The following is a 24,350-nucleotide window of genomic DNA, read 5'->3' on the forward strand; positions in this document are numbered from 1 at the left end:
CAGTGGCTTTTGCCAGGCTTTTTATCCTGCTAAATTATTCATAGGATGATACGAAGTGTCTTCAGTCAGAAACACCTCATTTATTAGTGAGAAGAACAGACGGCTCTTCAGCAAGCTAATCATCTCACTTGATCACGCAAATACAGATGACTCTACCTGCTGCTGATAGACTCTTGACTTGGCTCAGACCATTCATTTTTACTCCTAGAGTGAGAAGTGGCCATTTGAATTCTGATAAGGATGAAATCGATTGAATATGGCTATGGTTAGAGAAGTAGATCATATCTGATTATATGCATATGTTTAGACAGATGTAAATTATGGCTAAAATAATTTAGGCTTAAAGCCATGTTTTTTTCCTCTGCATTGTAGTAGTTTTCTCCTAATTTGTATCAATATTTGCACGGTTTTGTTTCATGGTTGTGATCGTACCCATAGCCAGTGACCTTCATAGCTGAAAGATAGATTAATCACTCCGTTTGCCAGTAGAGACACTGTCCTCCCTCTTAATCACCTCCAAATGATGATTAATCATGGAAAGGCAGCCATAAGCTCATGCAATTCTCGGCTGAAACTATATACTAACATATTTTAAATATTTTTTATTATTATATATTTTTTTCTGATAGTGTGTGGATTTGGTGCCCTGAGTGTTTGTATTTGTCCTCTGGGTTGTCAGGTGACAACTGCACCATTAACACTAGAGGCCTGAGGGCAAAGCAGCAATGAGGAACCCTCTCTTTATTTAAGCATGTATTAAAGTGAAAGTTTTTAGCAAAAGCAGCTAATACACTTATGAAACTGCCATGAGGTTAAAATATTGTTGTAACCCTGTGAGATAATCCTAATAATCTGAATTCATAAACCCAAGGTCTTGGTCATATCATGTGAAAAAATTATCAACATTCAACCAATGCAAGTTACGAAATGATTTATTAATTTATTTATATATTTAATTTATTTTATTGTTATTAATAATCATTTTTAATTTTATTCACTTATTGATTTATTGATCCCCCCCCCCCTTTCTCTTGTAAAAATGACCATTTTGGAGAAGAGGTTTTGACCTAACAGCAACAGTGTCACAGTTCAGTGATTTAATCATTCTCGAGTAAACAAATGAAAAATAAAATTTGAAAAGTGTCACAGGTATGACACTCAAAAGGCAAACTATATTAAGAGTATGTTGCATCGTTATACCCCAAATCATTTCTGTCCTTAGGAATTAGAATGTAAATAATCGCTTTGGTCTTTGGTCAAGCGCTAATCATTATTAGCAGTTCTCTTTTCTTTGAGAATGGTTTGTTTTGTTGAACTTAACCATCAAATAAACGAAACCTTTGTGAGTTCCCAGTATACAGCGGTCCCATGACTTTTGTTCCCAGTCCCTTATCTGCTCCCTCGCTGCCAGGGGACCATGTCAAAGTGGCTTAGGACAAAAGCAAATTGTGGTAACTTGATTTTCAATAATTCATACCCTCTCAAAGTCCTGTGTAGTATGAGAGCGTATTTCTGTCTGTGGTTATTGATGAGGGCCTGTGAGTTTTAGGCACAGCAGGCTTTAGGTTTTTGTTATTGACCAAGTGATTGATTTAAACCCTCATAATTAGCTGGCCTAATTTAATTAAAGTGCAATTTAACGATGCAGAGGCCCCACCAAAGCGTGCCCTGGCACTGATATATGCCTGCGCTCGTATGAAATCTCGCTTGACAGATGATTCCTTCGGCACAGATGCATTTCATTGACTGGAGGCGGAGAGGGGAGAGGGTTAGAAAACGGCTCACTGGCCTGTTTAGCAATGCCGCTCAACATCCCTCACTTACCCTCTCCAGCCCCTTGATCTGGACAAATGCGACCCGCTCACGTATCTGATTTAATTTACCTAATAGCATTAAAAACCTGTTTGGCTTTAATTCGTTTAAAGTAATTCACATCATAGCCAAACTTTTATACACCATTAGCAGTGTCTTAAAAAGTGAAATGCGGACAGATTTAAGGGGTGCCCTGTCTCTGTTGATTAAAACAGAAGGAAAATGAGTGGGGTGAAAGTACAGTTAGAGGAATGAAAGTGGATTGAGCACATATGCTTATGAGAAACCATGCTCCAGCTTGTGGTTCGTAAACATTTGATACTTTTATGAGTGCTCCGAGACTTTGCTCAGCCTGTATATTTAGTCTATGCTATGGCTAGAATACCACATTGCATTTACATTGCTATAATCTGTTATTGCTATCAATTTAAGCCTAGGGGAGGAACATGGTTAAAGTCGTGAGTATTTAGATCATCATTATTTTTAGGCTAACTTAATAACCTTGATGCATTCCAAACTGACAGAAAATTAACTGTTTGAGGATAACATTGTATGTGTAAACTTTTACCCAAAACATTAACTAGTCACTTTGATGTAAATGTAAGATTTGGCAATACGGTTAGTGTTAGGTCAGTAGCGCACTAGCAATTATTAAGCTGTAATGTACATTATGGAACCAAAGTATTCAGCAGTGTTTGATTGATTTTGATGTTGACACTTTCACATCTTAGTCATTCATCCAAAAAGCATAAAAAACACATTCAGGGAAAAAAAAATTACAATGTTTTCTATCTGCTGTTAAATTCATGCAAACAGTTTGTAAATAAATAAATAAATGTATGTATTTGTGTTTGTATATACGAGGGTTGTAGCTTCATATGTTTCATACACTAGCTGCCTCAAACTTTTTTTAAAGTAATAATTAAAACAAAGCATTAATAAACAAAGAATCAATAAAAAGAGAAAAATAACCTTTTTTCAGGTTCATATCTACCCTGATCTTACAGTTCCAACTAGCTCATCACTTCTACACCCACTGTGTCCACTGTGAAGTTAAAAGGTCTGTTATCTGGGTACTGGGTTATTTGTACAATATATTGGAGGTAGAAAAATATATATATATAATATTTGTGAGAATGAAGTTTCTTTCAAGCTTAGCCTTAATCTCACACCCAACTCTCCAGTGCTGGATCAGTATATATGGGTTTTATTTCACGCCAAGCATCCTAACTGAGTTTTCAGTTCCAGACAGCTGTTCAGAAATAATTGGCCTGAGAAATGTAGCTGTGTAATCGCGACAGATTCTCATGCTACTTCTGAGAGGAGATTCCACTGAAAGGGAACTTTGTTCAGATGCGAGTGGTTACTTTTTTTGAATCATGTCAGGCGAATTATAAAATTAGGGATTGGCAGGCTTCTTAAGTACCACGTTATTACACCATGTGCTTCATCGATTGTTCTTCATCGAAGTTCTGTGATGAGCTGGAATGTGTACCTCCCTATTTTGTCATTCACCTTTTATCTGGGATGTCAGACAGGCTGTCGTATGATAAGGCGCTAGTTGATGAGAGTTTCAATCAATACCCAAGGTGACAGACTTATGATGGAAAGTGATTTGAAGCGTTTAAAGAGGCGAGTGCTCAAATGATCTGTTAACATGCTATAAAAAAGAGGTATTATGTACTTCAGCCATACAAAATAGTAAGCTTTACCTCATAGTTCACTTTGTATCACCCAAACCACACTGAGATGGGATCCATACACCTATATTAGATTAGTCAGGTCATCTCAGTGTCCACTAATGATTTTAGACTGAGTTTAGGTCCTTTTAAGATTTGTTTGTGCAACATAAATGCAAATAAGTGTCTAAGAAATGCTGACTAGTGTGATGCATCGACTGCTTTAATAGCAGTCATCAAACATGGAGGATTCAAATGGGTCTGTATGGGTGCAAAGGGTTAAGATGAGGCCACCAGTCAAAACCAATCGAATCAGCCTTCCTCCCTGAAACTCTAATGGGGTAATGGAGTTTGGCTCTGAGAGACAGCTATATCATAATGGCCCTTTGACAAGAATAGTTTATCCCATCTTCTCTAGGTTTGACATGGCCTTGTGTAGTTTTGGCATCATGATTACTGTTTGTCCCCTCGCTATTTAAACCAGTCCATTTGGGTATTTTGGATAGTTATTGAGCAACTGCTAAATGTGCAGATATTGTCAGGTCAAGAAGTCTGTTTTGTTCATTCTGAAGTCCAGTCCATATGTTTCCTTAAAGCATTTAAATGGTTTGAGTCTTAAAATGGGGAAAAAAGGTCCTGTGTTTATACGCAGCCCTGGCTTGTCAAATGGGAAACACACTAAGTGTCTAAAATGTCTCAGGCGTCTTCTTTCTCTCAGCCACGAAAAACATCATCTGGAGGCGTTTGGAGAGACCTCCAAATATTTAAAAACATAAAAAGACATAAGGATATCGCTCTATTCCTTCTCCATAGGTGGTTAATGTTGACTTATTTTCACTGTTACAGTTACATTACTTAAGGAGGGACTGACTCCGAATTCAGGAGACCACTAACTGCAGAAAATTTAATATGTACAGAGAGTGCAAAACTAAACAGCAAGTTACAAATTAGTTTCTGTGGAAATTTAAACAGTGAATAAATACTTGGAGACAAGTTCAACTTCAGCCACAAACCAGCTACAGTTGGTTTCTTACTCAGACATACCAAAGACGTGGAGCTTCTGAATGATCACACGTTAGAACAGTAGTCCTCCAGAATTGCTATAAAACAGGCCAAAGGCATAACAGTCCAGACTCCATAATACACCATAAGTGGGTGTTACAGAGCAAAACCTATATACATTTATACACATAGTACATATTTAATTCTGCTCTTAAACTCTTCTGTAGATAAACAGTACCTGTTGTGGCCCCCTTCTAGTGTCTGCTCCTGCCCTGTGTGGATGTGTGTTGTTGCTCTGAGTTCTTTTGTTGCAGTTTTATGAGGTCAGGGAGGTGAGCTGTATGATTATGGCTAGCAGCACTTGCTCTTTGACACACTACCCTGCATTCTGTCTTTCCTGAATGTGTATTTCAGGCGAACCCATCTGGACAGGGCTCTATCGTTGCCACTAACCAGATTACACAGCACCAGGGCACAGACATAAACAGACAGCAGGCCTGGACATGACCCCTGCGGCTCTATTGAAGGCCATAAATCTACAGGAGCTCATAATGTTTTGACCTGTTTTAGAGAAGGCACTAAGAAAGTAAGAAGCTCATAACAAAGAGCTGAGCTCAGTTTATGCAAATGACTTTTTGTTAATTCTGTGTGAATATAAATTCTTCGATTGATACATGAACAAAATTAAAGTAGGGCTGTGGATCATTTATTAAAAAAAAAGTTATTAATCAAGTAATTTTCTTATTTGTGATAATCCCATTGTCCTTTCTTAAGACTGAAGCTTTTAATAATGGATAATTAAAAGTAAAATAAACTTCTCAATGTAAGATCCACACAATGGAATTGTATTTATAAGAAGTCTATGAATTAAAAGAAATATAAATTAAAAAATGCAATCATAGCAATAAAGATAAAAATGCCAGTAATTTCTTGTGGTTTTGGGAGGGACTTAAATGTATAGTGTGATATGTATAATAAAACATATCATACCTTCTGAACTCAACAGCAGCTAGATAAAACAGCTAATATGCCTCCAGGCTCTGTTTAAAAAAAAAAAAAAAAAAATATTGGCTAATTGAATGGCTAATTTAGCCAAATCTAAAAAAAGATTTCAATTTAAATGTGTTAACACGTTAATATTGACAGAACTAAATTAAATATTCACAAATTCTAAAGTAAGAAAGTATTATTTTACATAAATATTTTCATTCACCACTGAACAATAATATTCATCTTAAAGGCATTACACTTTAAAACACTTTGTCTCTAAAATATTATTATTCACCGTATTTTGTAAACTATCTTTCCATGTGTTTTCCAAGTTTTCTCACACGGGAGTGAATTGTTTCATTCAGCTAACCCAGTGCTGTTTTTTCTGGGTGTGAGCCATTGCTAGGTAATTGCCTCTTTATATTTTTAGTCAGAAACATGACTGTGCTCTTTGTAAATATTTCAACACTCATTGTTTGTAAGTCTGCCTCAAGATTGCCTTCTTCCTTCTGTTATTGTATGGTCCATTTGCCACCTCTAGATTGGATGTGAAAATAGTTTGTGCAGCCAGGTTGGAATGTGGATTTGAGAGCCATGTGTTTTGTTAGTGATTTTAAGATTAGCGTTAAGTGCTAACTTCAGTTAGATTTGTGTAAATAAGGGCAGTCGTTATGTCTTTAGATTTCTACGTGATTGGTTTGGCCCTGCTATTCAGGGTGTAAATGACTTCTTGACCCTTACTAAATGACGCCACGCCCACTGTTCCACTGAGATTGCTGTCAAAAAAAGCAGCCTGAGTTCACCCTGCTATTAACCCAGGCCTCTTTGGTGTCCTATAAATGGACAGAAGGTCCTTCTGAAGCAGGAGCAGGGCATTTCTGTCTGCACAATACTGAAGTGCTAGATTTGTGTGGTTTGGATTTTAGTAGGTGTTTAGTAGGGAAATTCACAATCCAATTTCTAAAAGCTCTGGAAAAAGGAGAAAAAAAAAATCAAACATGTTGACTATGTTGGTGGGCTCTGGTAATTAAATTGGACTCTTGTCTCAGAAAATTCTGAATCCAGAATTCCTTATTTACCACTTTAGAATCAGGGCATTTGTAATATACCAAACATATCTGATGTTTGCAAACTGTGTGTGATACAATCTAAAGCACTGGGATCTTTTGATAGCACTGAAGCTCTGCCTAATCATAAGTGCCTGCAGAGATGAAACAGCAACAGAGATGAAAGCAGCTGTGTTGCTTCTTTCCTAATCATCTTTCTCATTTGTTTATAAATGATGTTTGTAGTCCATTCCTAAACAGGTTCATGAACAAGGACTCGAGAGACTTTTGACAACACACTTAGCAGGGACGATGTAGGGTATGTGCAGCTCCTGTTCGTCAGTCAAACTTTTTTTTACCTGTTGCCACTGTAGATTTGAGTATAAAATCCCATTTAAGCAAGTTTGGTTAAAGATTAGTTAACCACCAAAAGCAGTTTGGACCAAATGTGTGATGCATCAAGCATATCAGATATACTCTAACTGTCCTTTTCCACCAAAAGGTGTCTAGTTTTTCAACCAGTCAGTACTCTTGGAATCTTGGTGTTCTCCAGCAAAACGGCCCATGTTTCCTCTACTTTTAATGGGAACCAAAGATGCATCATCAGAGGGGGGTGTTGTATGAGTATACTCGGTTCCAGAGCTGCTGTGGCTGAATTTAGCGCCCGACCCATTGGGAATGGATAGAACAAGGATAGAGTCAAGTCACTGTTTACTGCGGTTTCAGTGCATAGTGATATATGATACACATGCATATGGTGCAGAGTTTTGAGTTGTACTGCTGAGCTTATGATCTGTGAGAACAGTGGAGAAAATAGCCAAAGCACTTTTTTTTCTGTTTTATTTCCTTTTATTTTCCAATGTTCTTTCCAAATCAGATAACCGGTCATTTCCTGTTTTTCATTTTCCCATTTCAAAATAAAAATAAACAAACACCCAGCTGGTTTTCTGGTTTTCTTTCCCCAGAACACCACTGAGGACAGTACAACACACTGCAGATGACCCTGTTGAGCTTCAATGCACAATAATGCTTAATTTGAGGCTCAGTGTTTTTTCTGGAGCTTCTTTATCTCGACACACAGACAATTTCATTGTTTGTGCTGAAAAAGCTACTATTTTTTAGTTCCAGCTGGGAACTACATTTTCTGGTTCGGGAAATGAATTATGTTGAAGGAAACACTACGAATTATTCCAAATTTGTTGAACAGAACCTGAACCGGTTCCACGTTTGTGGAAAAGGGCTGTATGGCAAAAAGTTAGTGGACACCTGCTCAGTCTGCAGTTCTTCTGATAATATGTTGGATGGATCACCAAAGCCACTCCAACTAAACCTAAAGGAATTAAATGGAGATTCCTCACTCCAGAAAATTCTCCACAGTCTAATACTAGGGGGTCTTTATACCCCTCTAACCAAGAGAAATTTTGAATGTCTATGTCTGCGTATTGAAGAACTGGATTTGGATATTATAAGGTGTTGCTTCAGTCTTTAGGAAATATGAGGTGTGTCAACTCACATCCATTCAGCTTTCTACCTTGGCCTTAATAATCTAATGCACTGACTGTCTAATCACAAACTCGTAACCTCTGACTTCCTGGCACCGGGGTTGAGTGGATTCTATGCAGAGCCCCTATTCCCACATAAACCCTTTTCATGAACAAATACATCAGTGTGTATGTGAAAATATCTGTCAGTGAAAGGCTCAGCAGAAGCTGAAGTGAAGCCATCCCCTTTGGGATGCTGGCAAAAATGACCTCTGTTCTCATAGTGTGGGGTCCAGCAGTGTCCAGCAGGGCTTGAGGGGATGATAAACGAGGCTTTCAGTGAAGCTAGTGTGCCTCTCTGGCTAAATGCCTCTGATTTGGCAGGTGGACAAAACTGGACAATAGCTGCCAGCCTGTGTATTTCTTTCTCTCTCTCTCTCTCTCTCTCTCATGTATGATGAACTCCCCATTTACCTTCAGAAAGCCTGAATGGACACTTTTTCCACTGTTACAATTTGGTCAGCTACAAAGCCCCCATTTTCACTGACCACATTTTATTTGACTTTATTATAGCAGCTCAACAATGGACTGCTCAGCTTACAGCCAAATGGAGAGACACTGAGAGTGCATTCACATATCATACTGTTTCATACCACAATGAGGTGAAGAAACTCTCTCTCTCTCTCTATTACTCTCTATTTTACGCTTTTCTCTCTTTCACACTCCTTATGTCTATGCTCTCGATTTTTCAGTATCTTGAGCAGTTTTCTGTTATTGGACCTAATGACTTGTCAATGTCAGTTTTGATGAAACAGAAGGCATCCTGGCTCCAATGTGTCATCCTAAAGCTGTCAAAAGCAACACAAATGCATTTGCTTAAGTCATAGCCAATCAAAGGATTATGCAACACCGGCCTTCCCTCTTGGCCTCGTGCACAGTGTGTGCCATTGCCGAGACCCCTGTGTCCTTCATTGTCCCTCTGAGGGAATATGTAATGTTTCATACTTTTCTGTTTTACCTTCCCTTCTGCTGAATAGAGGAGCTGTGTTTGTCTCTGAATGCTTTATAGTTTGTGTTCGTATACATGCAGGTTAGGTTGGTTGACTTGCATTGGGTGATTTATTTCTTTCCTGTTTGGAATCAGAATGGGAATTACGATACAGGTTCACAAAAGAGATCATTGTCGGGACAAGTCTCCACCCCCCCCCCCCCTCTTCTTTTTTTTTTTTTTTTTTTTTTTTTTTATTCTTCCCCTTCCCTGCTGTTTTTCATATAAATGAATGTTTGGGTGACATGTAATTAAGGCACTGACAGTAGGGGTGTGTTTTGAGACAGGAGGTGATTGACTCGTTTTCACAGGCAACAGTTCTGGATGACTCACTGCTTTTTCTTCAGGTTTTTCTGATGAAATTTTCATGACCTCTTTCTTTAACCTCTCCAACAAAAGAGAGACAGAGGGGGAAGAGAGACGGGGAGAGATGGGAGTAGAGAGAGCCAGACAGCCTCTTCAGGCTGTAGGACGCGTTTGGCGGAGGGTGACTGTCTGAAAAGGCTGAATGCATTTCCATATAAAGACGACGAAGCGCTTATTTAGCTGTGCTTGACATTTCGGCAAGAGGCGAAGGTTAAGGGTGAGACTGGCGGAATATTAATATCGGTGGCTAACAAACCAGTGCAGGCTTCGTTCCTGCTGTCTAGACGCTCACTTGGCCTTGGAAATGATTCCTCAGTCAAGGGCCTGAGTGAAATTAGCGAGGGGAATATTCACTTGTCATTATGCAGATATTTTCCCCATTAAACTTGGACGCACTTGATTGCGGATTGGTGTTCCCTTGAGAAGTCATGATAAATGTGGAAAGAAATCTCAAGTAAACACAAACCAATATCATTTTGCTACACATGGTTTACTAGTTTGCGCCATGACTTTCTGGAGCATCGTCTGCTAAAGGCATGAAGGTGTGTATGGCATGGAGTTTGAGAGAGAGAGAGGGAAGGAGGGAGCCAGGATGTGATGGAAGAGAGTGGAATAAAGAAATATGCCTCTGTGAGTCACCCTTTGCTTATCAGATTAGCTGCAGGCTCAGGCCTTAGTGACCCCTGGCTGATTGACTGAGTTTGAGGAATCGATTATGGATGTCTTTTCTCTTACACATGGCTACACCACTGCTGCCTCAAGACCAGCCGGGCACTCTGAGTCATCCTGAGGAGGAAAGAAATGCTGCTAATTTTTAAATTACATAGTAAAGCAAGGATGAAAATAGCCCTCACTTTTTAGACAAAAAAAAAGTTCTTGTGAAACTACTGCTACTGAGTCTGAGCCACTTTTCATTATTTTGAGGATAATACACCTGCTGTATGTAGAAATGTATTATGCATTTACAAGTCTTACAATTCTACAGGGGAATAAAACCCTCATGATTAGAGCTTTTGCACTCATTTCTGAGAATGAACATTTTATGTTATTGTGTGGAGACTATTTTCAAATTGCTGTAATATGAGTAAAGTTGGCTATTTCTTGGCTTTCATCGTGCTTAACATCTGATTGTTTAATAACTGCATTTTTAGCTTAGCTAATTCAAACACTGGAAACACATACCATCTCCTTGTTCCTACTCACTGTCCGTTTTCTTTAGCTCCTCTGACCTTAGAGGAGCTCTATATAGTTCTGCAATTACAGATATTAGTCCACATGTTGTTCTTCAATGTCCAGGCCCCCCCACAGTACCAACACAGGGCAGGTATGATTTTGGTGGTTGATCATTCTCAACACTGCAGTGACACTGATGTAGTGGTTGGTGGGTTAAATGTTGTGCTGGTGTGAGAGGATCAGACACAGCAGTGCTGCTGGAGTTTGTAACACTTTTTAACACTGATGAAGGACTAGAGGATGACTAACACAAACTGTGCAGCAAGGGATGGGTCACTGTCTCTGACTTTACATTTACAAGGGGGTGAATGAGATGTGCCTAACAGAGTGGAAACGGTGTTAAAGAACTCCAGCAGCTCTGATGGATCTGATCCACCCGTACCAGCACAACACACACGTCTCTGCAGCACTGAGAATGAATAATACCTGCTCTGTGGTTGTCCTATAGGGTTCCTACACATTGGAAAAACAGGTTGAAAGAGGCAAACAGCATATGCAGAGTAACAGATGGACTGCAGTCTGTTATTATAGAACTACAAAGTGCTCCTGTATGGTCAGTGGAGCTGACAGAATTGTGTAGAAATAATGTGGTCATTGTAATATTATGGCTCATTTTATTTTCCATTTAGGACAATGTTAATACATGTTTCCTCTCTCCTTGTATTTTTTAAACAGGATGAAGAAGAAGAGGAAAGGAGGAGAGATGAAGGCAGGAATGGACGGATAGAACCAGTGGGCCGGGCAGACTCCTGTGTTGAATCACTCAATCTAAAGTAAGCTCTGATCAGACCCGTTTTATTTCTTATATGCATAAACAAGAACTTGCCCCTAGACATTGACTAGAAACCTTTTAATATGTTAGAGAAGCGTTTTAGCTCTGGTTTCAAATCGGTTCCCCCTGCCCCTCAGCATTCAGCGGGACCAGAGGAGCCTTTATGGCATATCGACTTGATTAATTTCAAGTCCAGTACAAATAAGTACAGCACTGGGTCTAATAAAAGTGGTATTACATTATGGGAACACGTTGTTCCCCTTACACTCAGAGAAAATGGAAAAAAAAAAAAAAAGACCACATCACCTTTCATTGCATGTATTCATCTTCATTAATCTGACCATTTATTGTTTTCTATTTCTCACTCTGGATTTCCATTGCATTTATTCCGTCTTCCCCCGCACAGATGTGGCTAACCCCTGCTGTTCAAACCAACCCCCCAAGCCCACTGCAGGCCTCAGTCTGATCCTAATCACTTAATTGAAGTGTCTATTTGGGCCCTTCATCGACCCATGGTGTCTTAATGGCTGTCTGGATTATAGATGGCCCCCTGTAGAAAGAGATCCACACAAGCTGAAAACCCTTACTGTGGCCTTCATACTCCCACCCAGTCAAACAGCCAGCTGGATCAATCTTTTGCTTTGTTTTCTGCATGTTTCCATGTTTTGTTGTTTAGTTTTTTGTGCTTGGTTATTTATATTTATTCCCCCCCCGTTCTCAGTGACATGCTTAAGCCGGTCGAGGTGTCGAATGGCGGTGGTCCTCTGGGAATCCATGTAGTGCCATTCAGTTCCAGAGACAGAAGGTAAACTTTCATTCTGGCTAACATGCTACACCCCCTAAGGTACCTTTATGGCTTTTTGTTCAAAAACAAATAAATGAATTTTAAAAAAGACAAGGAAAAAATACCTATATAAATTTACATTATGGAAAAATGTTTTAATTTTCTTTTCATCTTGACCTCTTGTTCTCTTACATGGCCATTTACAGAATATACTTGAGGACCCAGAAGTGACTTTTTATGGCGTTGCTCTGAATGTACTTTTAGTGTATATATATATATATTTAATATTTACACCACCATCTTTGCTTCCACATCTTTTGCCTTTTTTTCATTCCCTCTTTATATGCAGTTTTTTTTTCTATTTCTGATGCTGTTTGAATGGAGCACTTGCTCATTAGCCTCGTCGAAACATTTTGTCCTCAGACCTCCCCCTCATGCCAGCTCTGCCTCTCTTTGTCTCTCTTCTTTTTCACAGCTTTCGAGGTTTTGACCGTTATTGACTTTGTTCTGTGTTTCTTCTGCCGTCTTCATAGCACTTCTTATCACACGACTGGTTTGCTTCCACAATGCGAGGCATATTTTTCCTCCTCCTCAAGGACTCCTCAACAATATGTGGCAGAAATGCGGGCGATTTCTCCTTGACTGTTCGTGACGATTTCTATGGCTTCTTTGCAGGGCTCTGGTGGAATAATAAAGTGTGGCTTCAATAGCTGGGGTCTTGAGAGAGTTAACTCAAGGCAGTGGCGGCGGCAGTGGTTTTGTGACTTTGCCCCCTTAGAGAGAGGACACGAGATATAGTACTGAATGAGACATGGCTTTATGGTCATTGGGGGGCCTCAAACTAGCCAAGCCAATCCAGCTAAAGCATCTCACCCAATCAGTATAAAAGCTCTTCTCGAACACTGACAGTGGCTCCTTCTCCAAGGTCGGCCAGACACAGGAAACTCACTAATGAACGAACCAAATTCTGCCTCATCATCAGATGTACTGGATCAGGGTCATAAAAGGATTTTCTCAGTGGTTCAAGAGCTATAAATAATTGTTGACATTTTCTGGATTATGATGCTGACAGCCAAAAATAGACACAGAATGAAATGGAAGTAGATGTATTTTATGAATCACATTTTGATTTAATCCTGTATGATAGATCATGTCCATGCATCCCGCTATATTTAGTATTTTACTATGTATATTTTACTGAAGGCAAAAAAAAAATAAAAACACCTATTCCATGCAATGCATCTCCATCCATCCATCCATTATCTGTAACCGCTTATCCAATTTAGGGTCGCGGGGGGTCCAGAGCCTACCTGGAATAATTGGGCGCAAGGCGGGAATACACCCTGGAGGGGACGCCAGTCCTTCACAGGGCAACACAGACACACACACATTCACTCACACCTACGAACACTTTCGAGTCGCCAATCCACCTGCAATGTGTGTTTTTGGACTGTGGGAGGAAACCGGAGCACCCGGAGGAAACCCACGCGGACACGGGAAGAACACACCAACTTCACCACTGAAACACCAATTTCAGTGGGATTCAATAATATTATTCCCATGCCAGTTGTTTCATTAGAATTTTTTGTTCCTCACATTTTAGGCCCTGCTTATTCAGATTGTGATAAGATTTAAGATTTATTTTTTTTGATCCAATCAAAATGTATCCAATTTTTACAAGATATTCCCACAAACGTATATTTTTTGAAAGTGTACTTAATTGTTTAATTATTCTTTGTTTCTTTGTCCATTTCTTTAGTAATATTGTTCTATAGACTACTCTGGATGTTTTTGTAGGTTGGGCAAGATTTCCAAGGCTATTATTGTTATTATTATTTTTTTTTGGCATACATTTATGCTTATATTAAAGAAATCTTGAACACTTAAAGGGGTGGCTTTCATGCATTAATGCCTAAACTCCAGCTTAAAGGGAAAGTCACCATTTAAATTTGATTTAATTTTAAGTTTATATTCCACCACACGCATAATTTGTGGTTAAATTGCATTAATTCCATGTTAATCAGCCTCTTAAATGTTCAAACTGGTCCTTAACATGGAGGACAGAAATCATTTGACCTAGCTGCAGTGCTCTAGAACCTACTCCAGACGCTTGTCCAAGTCTGAAGTTTCTGTATAATGACCATCAAAACTAACAATAATCCCCAAGCACAGTCAACCCAGCGTCTCTGCACCATGCTCCTAATGGTTTCATCAGAGGCTGTGGCAGGCTGATTGGCATTGGCTGCCGAGTGCCGACTCTCATTAGCATTCTGATAGAGGGCAGTAAGGTCAGCTCAAGGGCGCAGAGAGGGAGAAGACTCTTCAAACGGCTGCTGTCTTTCTTCGTGCCGCGACTGGAACGAAACATCTGCAGCTGAAAGAGAGAAACACACACTCTGTTCTCAAAGAGTTGCAGATACATTAGTCCAATAATGAGATCTCATCCCATGACCAGTGTGAACTGTAAACAAGCCGGCGGTGTAATTGCGGCGCATAAATGGAGCTTGATTGCATTATTATTCAATTAAAGGCAGTGGAGGAGAACAGGTGGTCTCCTTCTTGCTAAGCATTCTGGGCCATCACTCAAGCGACGGGCGGCTCTGCCACCGCTCAGATAATGATGAAGTAGCTGTAGCTCCAACCAGTCATGCCTGACTGTCTCATAATGACTGCAGTGCCGGCCCGCAGCTGGGAGGACTCCAGATTGAGACGTGATTCCACAGCCCATCCAAGACAACTCTGTGCTTAAAACATCCATATTGTGGAAAGCTAATATTCGCATGCTTTCGGGAATTAAAACATTTAATTTTGTGTTTACCTTACTGACACAGGTGTCCAACTGTGCATATGTTTTTTGTATATTCTTTGTAGAAAAGCCAGTAGAACAAGCCGTAAGCCTGACCCACACTAGAGGATTTTATAAACTCCTAACCAATGTTGAAAATGTGAGACACCCCACACATAATGACACTTTCTTTAGATTTTTCTGTGTCTGATCATTGTTAGTCCTCAAAGAAACCACCCTACACCATCCATTATGAATGAAATACCAAAAACATTAAAACATTCAGATTACAGACAGCTGTGGACCTCAAAACTTTGCAAGCTATATGTAAACGAGCCTGGTGGATGGCAGTGAAACCATATTCCTACACTGTACAAACTAAACGTGCCTCAAATCTCCAGGAGGCTACTCAAGTAACATAAATATGTCTTGGGTGCCTCAAGAAAGCATTTAATATAATGGGTTTACTGAAAGAACCTTTGTTAGGCTTTAAAGCACTTACAGGAAATCTCACTACATCACTGGGTTCCGTTAAACATTATCTTTCAGCTCTAGGTTCATGGAGAAACCACTTTCTTTTGAATGATCCCTCAAGCAGTATTGGGGATTCCTAGAAGAACTCAGAGGTCTGCTCTCATTGGTTTATGCTTTTCAGGCATGACGTTAATGACACATTTTCCTCCTGAGTGTGGCCGTCCATCCCACACTACATGGAAACGTTTCATATTTACAATTCACAATCAGAGTGGCCCCAACCACAGTGGGAGGAGATGGAAGGAGAAACTATTGGATTAAGGACTCCCCACGTTACAGGAAAATCTGGGAATACCGGAAGACTTTTTGCAATTGTCAGGAGGATCAAATTGGCCTCGCGATTGGCCTGATTATCCTGTAAAATTGGCCAGGAATTAATATAATCTTGCCCCCTTCCCACTGTAGGCTGTGTAGTAGTTTAAAGGAGATTTCTGATTATCAGCCAACACCAATATCTGACCTCAGTACTGTTCTTGTGGCTGAATGCAATCACATACTCAAAACAGTGCTCCTGCATCTAATATAAAGCCTTCCCTGTTGTCTGGAGATTTCCATTTCAGCAAAGGAGGATCTGCCCATTCAGTCTATAGCAGTCTAGTCCATCTAATCACACTGAAGATATGTAAAAGGAAAAGTGAAGTTGGAAAATGTTGGTAGAAAATATCTATTATGAGGCATGACTTCTCTGCACAAATGTACACAAACATATAAATAGAACTCAAGGGAGGGAAAAAAAGTAGGTTACTGGGTCTTTAATTGTCAGCGCTGAAATAAATTGGACCAAACAAGAGACTGAAGGAGTGGAATAACATGTCACCCTTGTTCTCTGTTTATTTCACTCATGGTCTATCCATTAAAAGGCTTTGAATAGTGAAGCAGTGCATGTCTGGATCAGTTCTGTGGGTCATGGGTCTAGTCACTTAGTTTGTACATTATGAAGATAAAGCACACACAGCTTCGACGTCCAGACTGTCTGTCTGCCATTATTCTCTGCTAAGAGTTAGAGTTTCCTAAAACAAGAAACAGTTACTTGGCACCATAGAATGGTTTGAGGCAATTTGTTGAGGCAATTTCTCTCTTGCTCTCTCTCTCTCTTTTCTTATTCTATTTCTTGCTCTTACTCTGTTTTTCACTCATTGGTTGCACACCTGATCTACACTGCAGTGTATTTAACATTTTTGTGATTCGAAACACATTTCTCTGAATTGCACATTCAGAAGATATGTTAAATGAGGAGTCAGCATGGAATTAATTCTGGGTTTGCCTATAAATGTGTCACCTCTGACCTCCAGAAGACAGCATTAAGTATTCACCTTACAAAGAAACTCCCTCTGAACTGTAGAAGTAGGGAAGGTGTTGAGATGATATTAGTCTCAGCCTTAGACTCTCCTCCCACAAGTAGACAAAACCTCTAATAAATTATACATAAAACTTATTTTTATAATAAACATTTTTTTTTTTTACCCCTCTTGGCGTCCTTGGTTGAACCCCTGCTTCAGGTGACTGTGCATAAGGAGTTTGGTGTATTCTCCCTGTGTCTGTGTGGGTTTCCTCCAGATGCATTGCTATCGTCCTACAATTTGAAAACACATTATGGATTGACTGTATAAAATTGTACACAATGTGAGTGTGAATGGCTGGGTGAGTGTGTAATACCCTGTGATGGCTTTGTGCCCAATTCATGCTGTCTCTCACCTATTGTGACCCTGTTGTAACTAGTCCAAAAATGCATGCAAATGTAGCTCAATTTAAATATTATTAAACTGACCCTTTCAGCAGCATATCTTTTTAGATTCTGAAGGTCAGAGTAATGATGGGTTTAAATGAACACACACATACACACACACTTGCTCTCTCTCTCTCTCTCTCTCTCTCTCTCTCTCTTTCTTTTCCCCTGCCCCTATAAGAATATTAAAAGCTTATTTTCCGTATCTCTTGCCAGTTGGTTTGAAACTCGGGCTGAGTTTTGCTGTTTGTAAGCTCATCAGATCTTTCACAAGTTTTCTCTCTCTCTCTCTCTCTCTCTCTCTCTCTCTCTCACACACACACACACACACCACATAGCACATCCAGAGCCTCAGAGGACAGTCTGATTTATTTATTTTGCAGTGTTTGAAGGGAAAGGTTGAGCGTGGTGAGGGAATGCTGATGTGACAGAGCCTTTTACTCTGTTTCTCGTTTTCCGCATGCTCCAGCCGCTCCCTCTTTAAGCCCGTCAAATGCGACAGCACAATTCAGCTGCTGGAGATGATCACATCTCAGGGTCTGTGGATTACTCCCGCCAGTGCCCTTCACAACACACAGCACACAGCTGCCGTTCTGACACCACAGCACTTCTAAGAGCAGCGAAAAATTCTATATATCAAATCTCAGCTCACCTTTCCAAAGTCATATTTGATCTGTGGAGGCTCAAGGATGAGCCACCAGTAGCTCAGTGATCGCTACATCTTTGGCCAAAGTCAGTCTAAACTGTAGTGCCTGTCCAGAGTTTGGAGATGCCTGGATTTTACAGTTTGTATGTAAATAATGGAACATGGATTTGTCAGTTAGCAATATCTTGATATAAGCTGCAAAACTGCAGCAACACCTGCCAAAAGTGCTGCTTTGGGAATTCCGTCACTTTTTTTATATTGTTGTTCAGGTTTCAACACTCAGAACATTTCAGGTGCTTATCTTCAAGCTGAAAGGCCCTAATATATAGTTGTATCCAAAAATATCTGTCTCTGTCAGACAGAGCCTTTTATTATTAACAAGAGAGACATGGAAGGTGTCCTCACACTTTTGAAGGGTGTTTTTATTCACAGTGAAACATTTGTGTGTGCTTTGTGAAATAATGCACAACATAAAATATTTCTTTTTATCTTCTGGAAGGTGCAACACTAGTCTGTGATGTGGTGCAATTTGCCAAATGGATTCAGTTCCCTTTAAGATTTTAATCCCCCATCCTTCACCCTAAAATGTGTAGGAAACAAAAGGCTGGAGGTTGCATATTGTAAATAAGTGTAGACATGAATACAACACTTACTACACTTACAACACTTTTTTTTTTTATTTTTTTTTTTTTTGCAGGCTTTACATACTACCAGGCTAGCCATTATTTCTTAAGCTGGAATTCTTCATTTATCTGGAAATTGTATACATTTTTGAAACGTGATTCTCTGAACCATACACCTTCATTTTATGTTGTTCCTATGATCCTCTAATGTCGCTAAGTTGACAGCATGGAATGTGTTGTTTTATGGCATAACTCTCACTCTGATGTGTTTATTAGCAGCATGCGTAATGGAAAACCTCTAGTTTAAACCCTAACGCTGCCCATCCCTGTGCAGGACACTGGGTCTCCTGGTGAAGCGGCTGGAGAAGGGTGGAAAGGCGGAGCGGGAAGCTCTATTCCAGGAGAATGACTGCATCATCCGCATTAATAACCACGACCTACGCAACCTCCGCTTCGAACAGTAAGCCTTCAACCCAGAGGAATCTAGGGAACCTTCCCATCTTCTCTCTTACAGCTGTTCCCTTAATCCCCATACCCAGCCTTTTCTTCAATCCCTCTGGCTGTTCTCTCTAACCCCCTCCGTCTTTTTTCAGGGCCTCAAATCTCCTCAGTTCAGCTATCAGTCTCAGGGTGCTCCATGTCCTACATGCTGAACTTTCTCTTTTCTTCTTTTTCTCTCACATTCTGTCCATCTATTAATTTACCATGATACCCATCACTAGGTGTGGAACATGTTGCCATAGTGATGTTTTTAAATATCGATCTCTCTTTATTTATTTATTTATTTGTTTGTATGTATGTTTGACATATCTACTCATGTGACTGTATCTACTCACGTGACTCTTAATTTTTAATGATTTCTAAACAATTGAATACCTCACATGAATTGAAGTAAACAGAGTAAAAATGGCAGCACAGTTGTTCAGCATTGAAATCTTGATTATATCGTAAATCTTTCTTAAAACAGTTATCTGCATGCACCAAAAGGTTAATGTATCACCATTAATTACTATTCATTTCATGTGAAAATTTTGCTGTGACACACACACACACACACACACACACATCCCATACACAAACAAGTCAGCTTTCTCTACAGGTTCCACACCTGCCTCTGTGCTATTGATTTACTGCTGACCCTCATTTCCCAAAGAGCGGTGAAGCCATGTGGACACCCTGACTGACTCTTCTTATTTATTTATTTTTTCCCCTACACCTTAACAAGTCTTACTCCCTCTCCCTGTCTCTCATAAATGTGGGCATGCTCGCATATACAAATGTACAAATACAGTCATAAATATTTACATAGACAAGTGACACCCCACTAACACTTCTACTTCTACAGCTACTACTCATAATAATAACAACAAAAACAAACTGCACAGCTTTGTGTTTTTTAAATACTCAGACGGTCCAAATCTCCCCTTCACACTCTCTGCATAATGACACAGCTGGAATTGGAGAAATAAGAACAGAGGCCTCGGGAGATAGCGAAGAATGTATCACGAGGCTCTGAAAGTGAACTAGACTCTAATGTAGTGTAATACTAATTTACATTTAGTGTGTGAGACACTAACACAAATCCAACCCTACAAGTTAATTTTCTTGATGTCTCAAGAGTCGATTGTAATTTTAAATGGGTCGTATTTTTCCCCCCACTGAAGATCTAATCAGGAAGTCACTGTTTAATTTTGGCAATTTTCCATTTTCTGTCCGGTAATTTAGAAAGCGCTGTTTCATTGATAATCATTTTATTTTATTTTTTTTTTGCACTGTCCGTTCCCAAAAAGAGACAGTGACAGAAAAAGTATTAGCTGAGTGATTTGTTCTAACAGCAAGTTGCTGTTTGTGAGCAAAACCTACAAAAACAATCCCATTATAATCAACAAGCAAGAATTATAATGGGATTTGTGTACACCAGCTGCCAGATTCTGAGTGTGATGTGGTGTTATACGCCATGCCTTTTTTGGTCTTGTTGTCCTGTTTCTATTTGTGAGGTGTTGCGTCCCTCTGATGTTTCATCTCAACAAAAAAAGTTTTCGAGAAACAAATTGACAGGGTGGATATTACTCAAAATGTGAACATTTAGGGGATGATTAGATTTCTATATTGTTGGGGATTAATACCATTTATATACTGTAATTCTCTTGGTTTATTTCTGGCACATATTTATGTACAGCAGTGAATACATGCCTATAGCCTGGCTGAGGTTTAGTCTTTGTGGTCTAGTTTTTCTTCATCATCATCTTGGTCTTTGGCATCATCTTCTAGTTCTTCATCATTTTCATTATCTTCATCTTCTCATCCTTTTTCTGATTCTTTTTTTTTTTTACTTTATTGCCATTCACCTCCTCCTCCTTCGAAGCACTCTCTTCTTCTTCTGCTTCTTCTCATTCTCGCCCTCCTTCTTCTAAAATGATGGTAGGTCAGCAGTAAATGATTGCAGCCTTGTGTGTTAAAGACACTGTCAGTTATACTCAGTTTCAATCAGATGAAATAATTTGAAGGGGACATACGTTATTAACATCACACCGAATCTCTAACAAATTGACACATTAATGAGAATCTGCTGTCCTTTGTGAAATACAGTGGGGTCTTGGCCTGTGGTCAGTGATTGTGTGATAAAGTTGCTGTATGTAAACAGAAATTGGAGTTGGGGGTGGGCGGTATCCACACTTTTCATATTGTCATACCGTCTCAATATATTACACTGTTTTCGAGTGAAGTGGGTCGAGTGAAGGGTTTTCGGCGCTGTGCTGTTCTCACAGTGCTCACAGACTCACGTGCTGACAATTAAAGAAAACATTTCTGAGAGAGCACATTTCAGTGACTGGTGCTGGAAAATAAGTAAAATAACACGTTTTTTTTTTTAATTAATTAATTAATTTATTTATTTATTTTAAGTTCTATACTGTTTAGGAACAGAGCTGGCCAGTGAGTTTCAAAACACACATATTTAGAGTATAATGCCTCATACCTGTGAGCACAAGGTCAAGAGAAGGGTATTTTTTTCTGTTTTCAGCTTCCTTTCTCTCTTTTAACCCAAACTCATTGCTAAGATCACAACTGAAGTGGGCTACTGTGCTTGTTTTTTCTCCACCCGTTTACTCCCTCTGCCTGTGGCTCTCTTAAATGCAAATAAATTAACTTTACAGCCTTTTACTAAAGAGAAATTTGACACATCACACACGTCATAAATACAGTGCTCATTTTGAGATATGGCCAACATTTTTAAACACCGCTTTATACGGTATTATCTTTATACCGTCCAACCCTAGTTGGAATATTTTTAAGTAAATAATACATTAATATGTAGGTTTTCTAAGGCTGCTGCTCTTCGGCAAATTTAGCTGAGGTCAATGTGTGAGTAAATGTGTTGTAGCTTCAGAGTTCATTCTCTGCAGAGACAATGGCAGCCCACAACAAGCACAGAGATGCTGATATATGGCAGATGAGAAAAATAATCTAATTCTCTCTCTCTGCTACTGAGTAGCATGTGGAGTTATAATTCAAAGAGATATTCTAATCTTATTGGATTGTTTTGCATGAATAAATATTTAGTGCTGCTTAATCTAACTCAATGTAATGATGCATTGATGGAGTCGTTTATTATTCAATCAGAGGCGGGGAGCTGCGTGATTAGCTGTGTGCCACCACTCTGCTCGTTAACACACGCACACAGGCACACACATGCATGCACACACACTGTTGTTTACTTGATTTTGGAGGGGTGAATTAGCATAAGAATGAAGAGGGGTCCTTCAATGATGCTGGCTGACTCTCTAGATGCAGAGAATGATCTAAATGAAGAGTTTATTACAGCAGCAAAAACTGTTTAGCGCCTGCCACGAACACACAAACATGTGACTGAATATTTACAACGGCCTTTCTTTCCCAAATGCCTTTGTGTTTTTAATCTGAGGTGAAGGTGTCTGCTGTAAGTCTTCAAATTGCACATTTAAACCCTCCATCCTGTCCTAACCCTTTAAAGTGTAAATTTTCTGCTATGCTGTATTAATGCTGTGTTTTATTCTTTCTTCTATATTTGTATTTCAATGTCAAACAAAATCATAATAATATTGCATTTTTTAACAAAATAAAAGTGTACATAAATAAATTAAACTAGCTTGTGGTGTACACACAAATGTATCATTTCAGTGAACTGTCAGTGGGAAATAATAAGCGTGAAATGAGAAATTACACCATGCTTTAATGTAATTTGGAACTTTTACTTTTGTACTTTATACAGTGGGTATTTATGGTAGCCCATGTTTCAAATGTCTTTCTGTCACATATAATTAGTTTTTTAACAAAACCTCACATTTTGTGCAGTGTTTAATTCCAGCTCCTGTTTACGCTAAGTCGAGATTTTGAATCTGTTATTCAAAGGTTTATTTACATATTCGTTTTTTCTTTTAACTTTTTTGGCACAACATGCAGTATGTTTTGTTTGAACTAATATAAATCATCATCAGTCTCATCACATTAACGTGGATTTAGTTTGGTAGAGTCCAGAGGCAGGTTGCTGGAGGTTGTGTTTTGTGGATGTGGACACAGGTCCTGGTCCTGGGCTCTAATGCATGTCCCTGGTTCCTCCCCAAGGCTTTGCGATTATGTTAATGGTAGATAATGTAATCTGTGAATTAGCTCTGTTTCCAGCTGCAGAAGTGCAATTAGCCAGCGATTAGCCATGCTGATCTTCTGACCTTTGTGTGTCTGCCTCTTAACTCTCTTACTACCGAGGACAAGTGCCTCCACTACAAGAGGAATATAGCATGTCATAAATGTCTGTTAACTAATTGAATTACTTCTTATGTGTCTGCTTGTGTATGTGTGTGTCAGACTCTATTCGTATCTCTTTTTTTCCTTAATGCCTAAAATTTCACTATAGACACTCTGTGTTTCAGGTCTGATTAATGGAAAATATCAAGCAGCTAAAATATTAATGTTATCATTAATGTTATTATCTGTTTTAACATAAGCACATTTAGAACTTTGTATTATTTTGATAAACCATTTTTTTAAGTGCTCCCACATATGATGTTAACGAAGTGTGTGTTTGTTCTTCCTTCTCCAGAGCACAGGACTTGTTTCGGCAGGCCATGCGTTCCCCGCTGATCCTGTTTCATGTGGTACCAGCAGTGAAAAAAGCCCAGTATGAGCACCTCTCTCAGAATGAGTTTGGCCTGCAGTCTGGACCAGGACAAGGACCTGGGCCTGGGCCTAGGGTTTTGACTCCTGACCCCAAACCAGGCCCTGCAAACAGTCGACTCACTCCTGACTCCACACCTGGAGAGAGGGGTAGTTTGGTGGTGGGAAACATTGACTTCAACTCTAAGAGGATGTCCAAGACTGGGCCACACCCTAACCTCAATCTCCAACCACTCCCTGGCCACCAAGAGCAGAATGCAAGTCATCTTACTTTACCAGCATCCACCATCAACCCACCACCCAAGACCCTACCTGCACCAGTGCAACCTCTCAAGACAACCACACCAGTCACCTCCACCGACTTCAACAAAAAGATAGGCCGCAAGTTCAATGTGCAGCTAAGGAAAGGTAAGTGGAAAGAATATTCTAGTAGATAATGCCATTCTAATGTGCTGAATCACAATTTAAACATGTTGTAATCAATGTAATCAATTAAAAAAAAATCTAACTACACATACTGTAAATAATGAGTATACAAGTCCTATGTATCTTCAAAATTTCTTTGAGATGCTTCCCAAAATAATGCACAGTATCGATATAATAAAATGACTAAATGAATAAGAAAATAATTGTTATGAAACTGCGTGATTAATTTAATGCTTTGAATGCTTC

General features: G+C 39.3%; 1 protein-coding gene across 5 annotated transcripts in view; it reads left to right on the plus strand.

The window, feature by feature from the left end:
• pard3aa (par-3 family cell polarity regulator alpha, a) overlaps window positions 1–24,350 on the plus strand; it is a 469,619-nt gene that overhangs the window by 198,152 nt on the left and 247,117 nt on the right. For all 5 annotated transcript variants that reach the window (XM_066683465.1, XM_066683467.1, XM_066683466.1 and 2 more), the window contains 4 exons: window positions 11,333–11,430; window positions 12,151–12,234; window positions 18,862–18,987; window positions 23,605–24,086. In XM_066683465.1, the coding sequence (XP_066539562.1) occupies window positions 11,333–11,430; window positions 12,151–12,234; window positions 18,862–18,987; window positions 23,605–24,086 (790 nt within the window). The remainder of the gene's footprint in view (window positions 1–11,332; window positions 11,431–12,150; window positions 12,235–18,861; window positions 18,988–23,604; window positions 24,087–24,350) is intronic.

Source organism: Hoplias malabaricus, chromosome 10, assembly GCF_029633855.1.
Source record: "Hoplias malabaricus isolate fHopMal1 chromosome 10, fHopMal1.hap1, whole genome shotgun sequence".
Taxonomy (NCBI): Eukaryota; Metazoa; Chordata; class Actinopteri; order Characiformes; family Erythrinidae; genus Hoplias; species Hoplias malabaricus.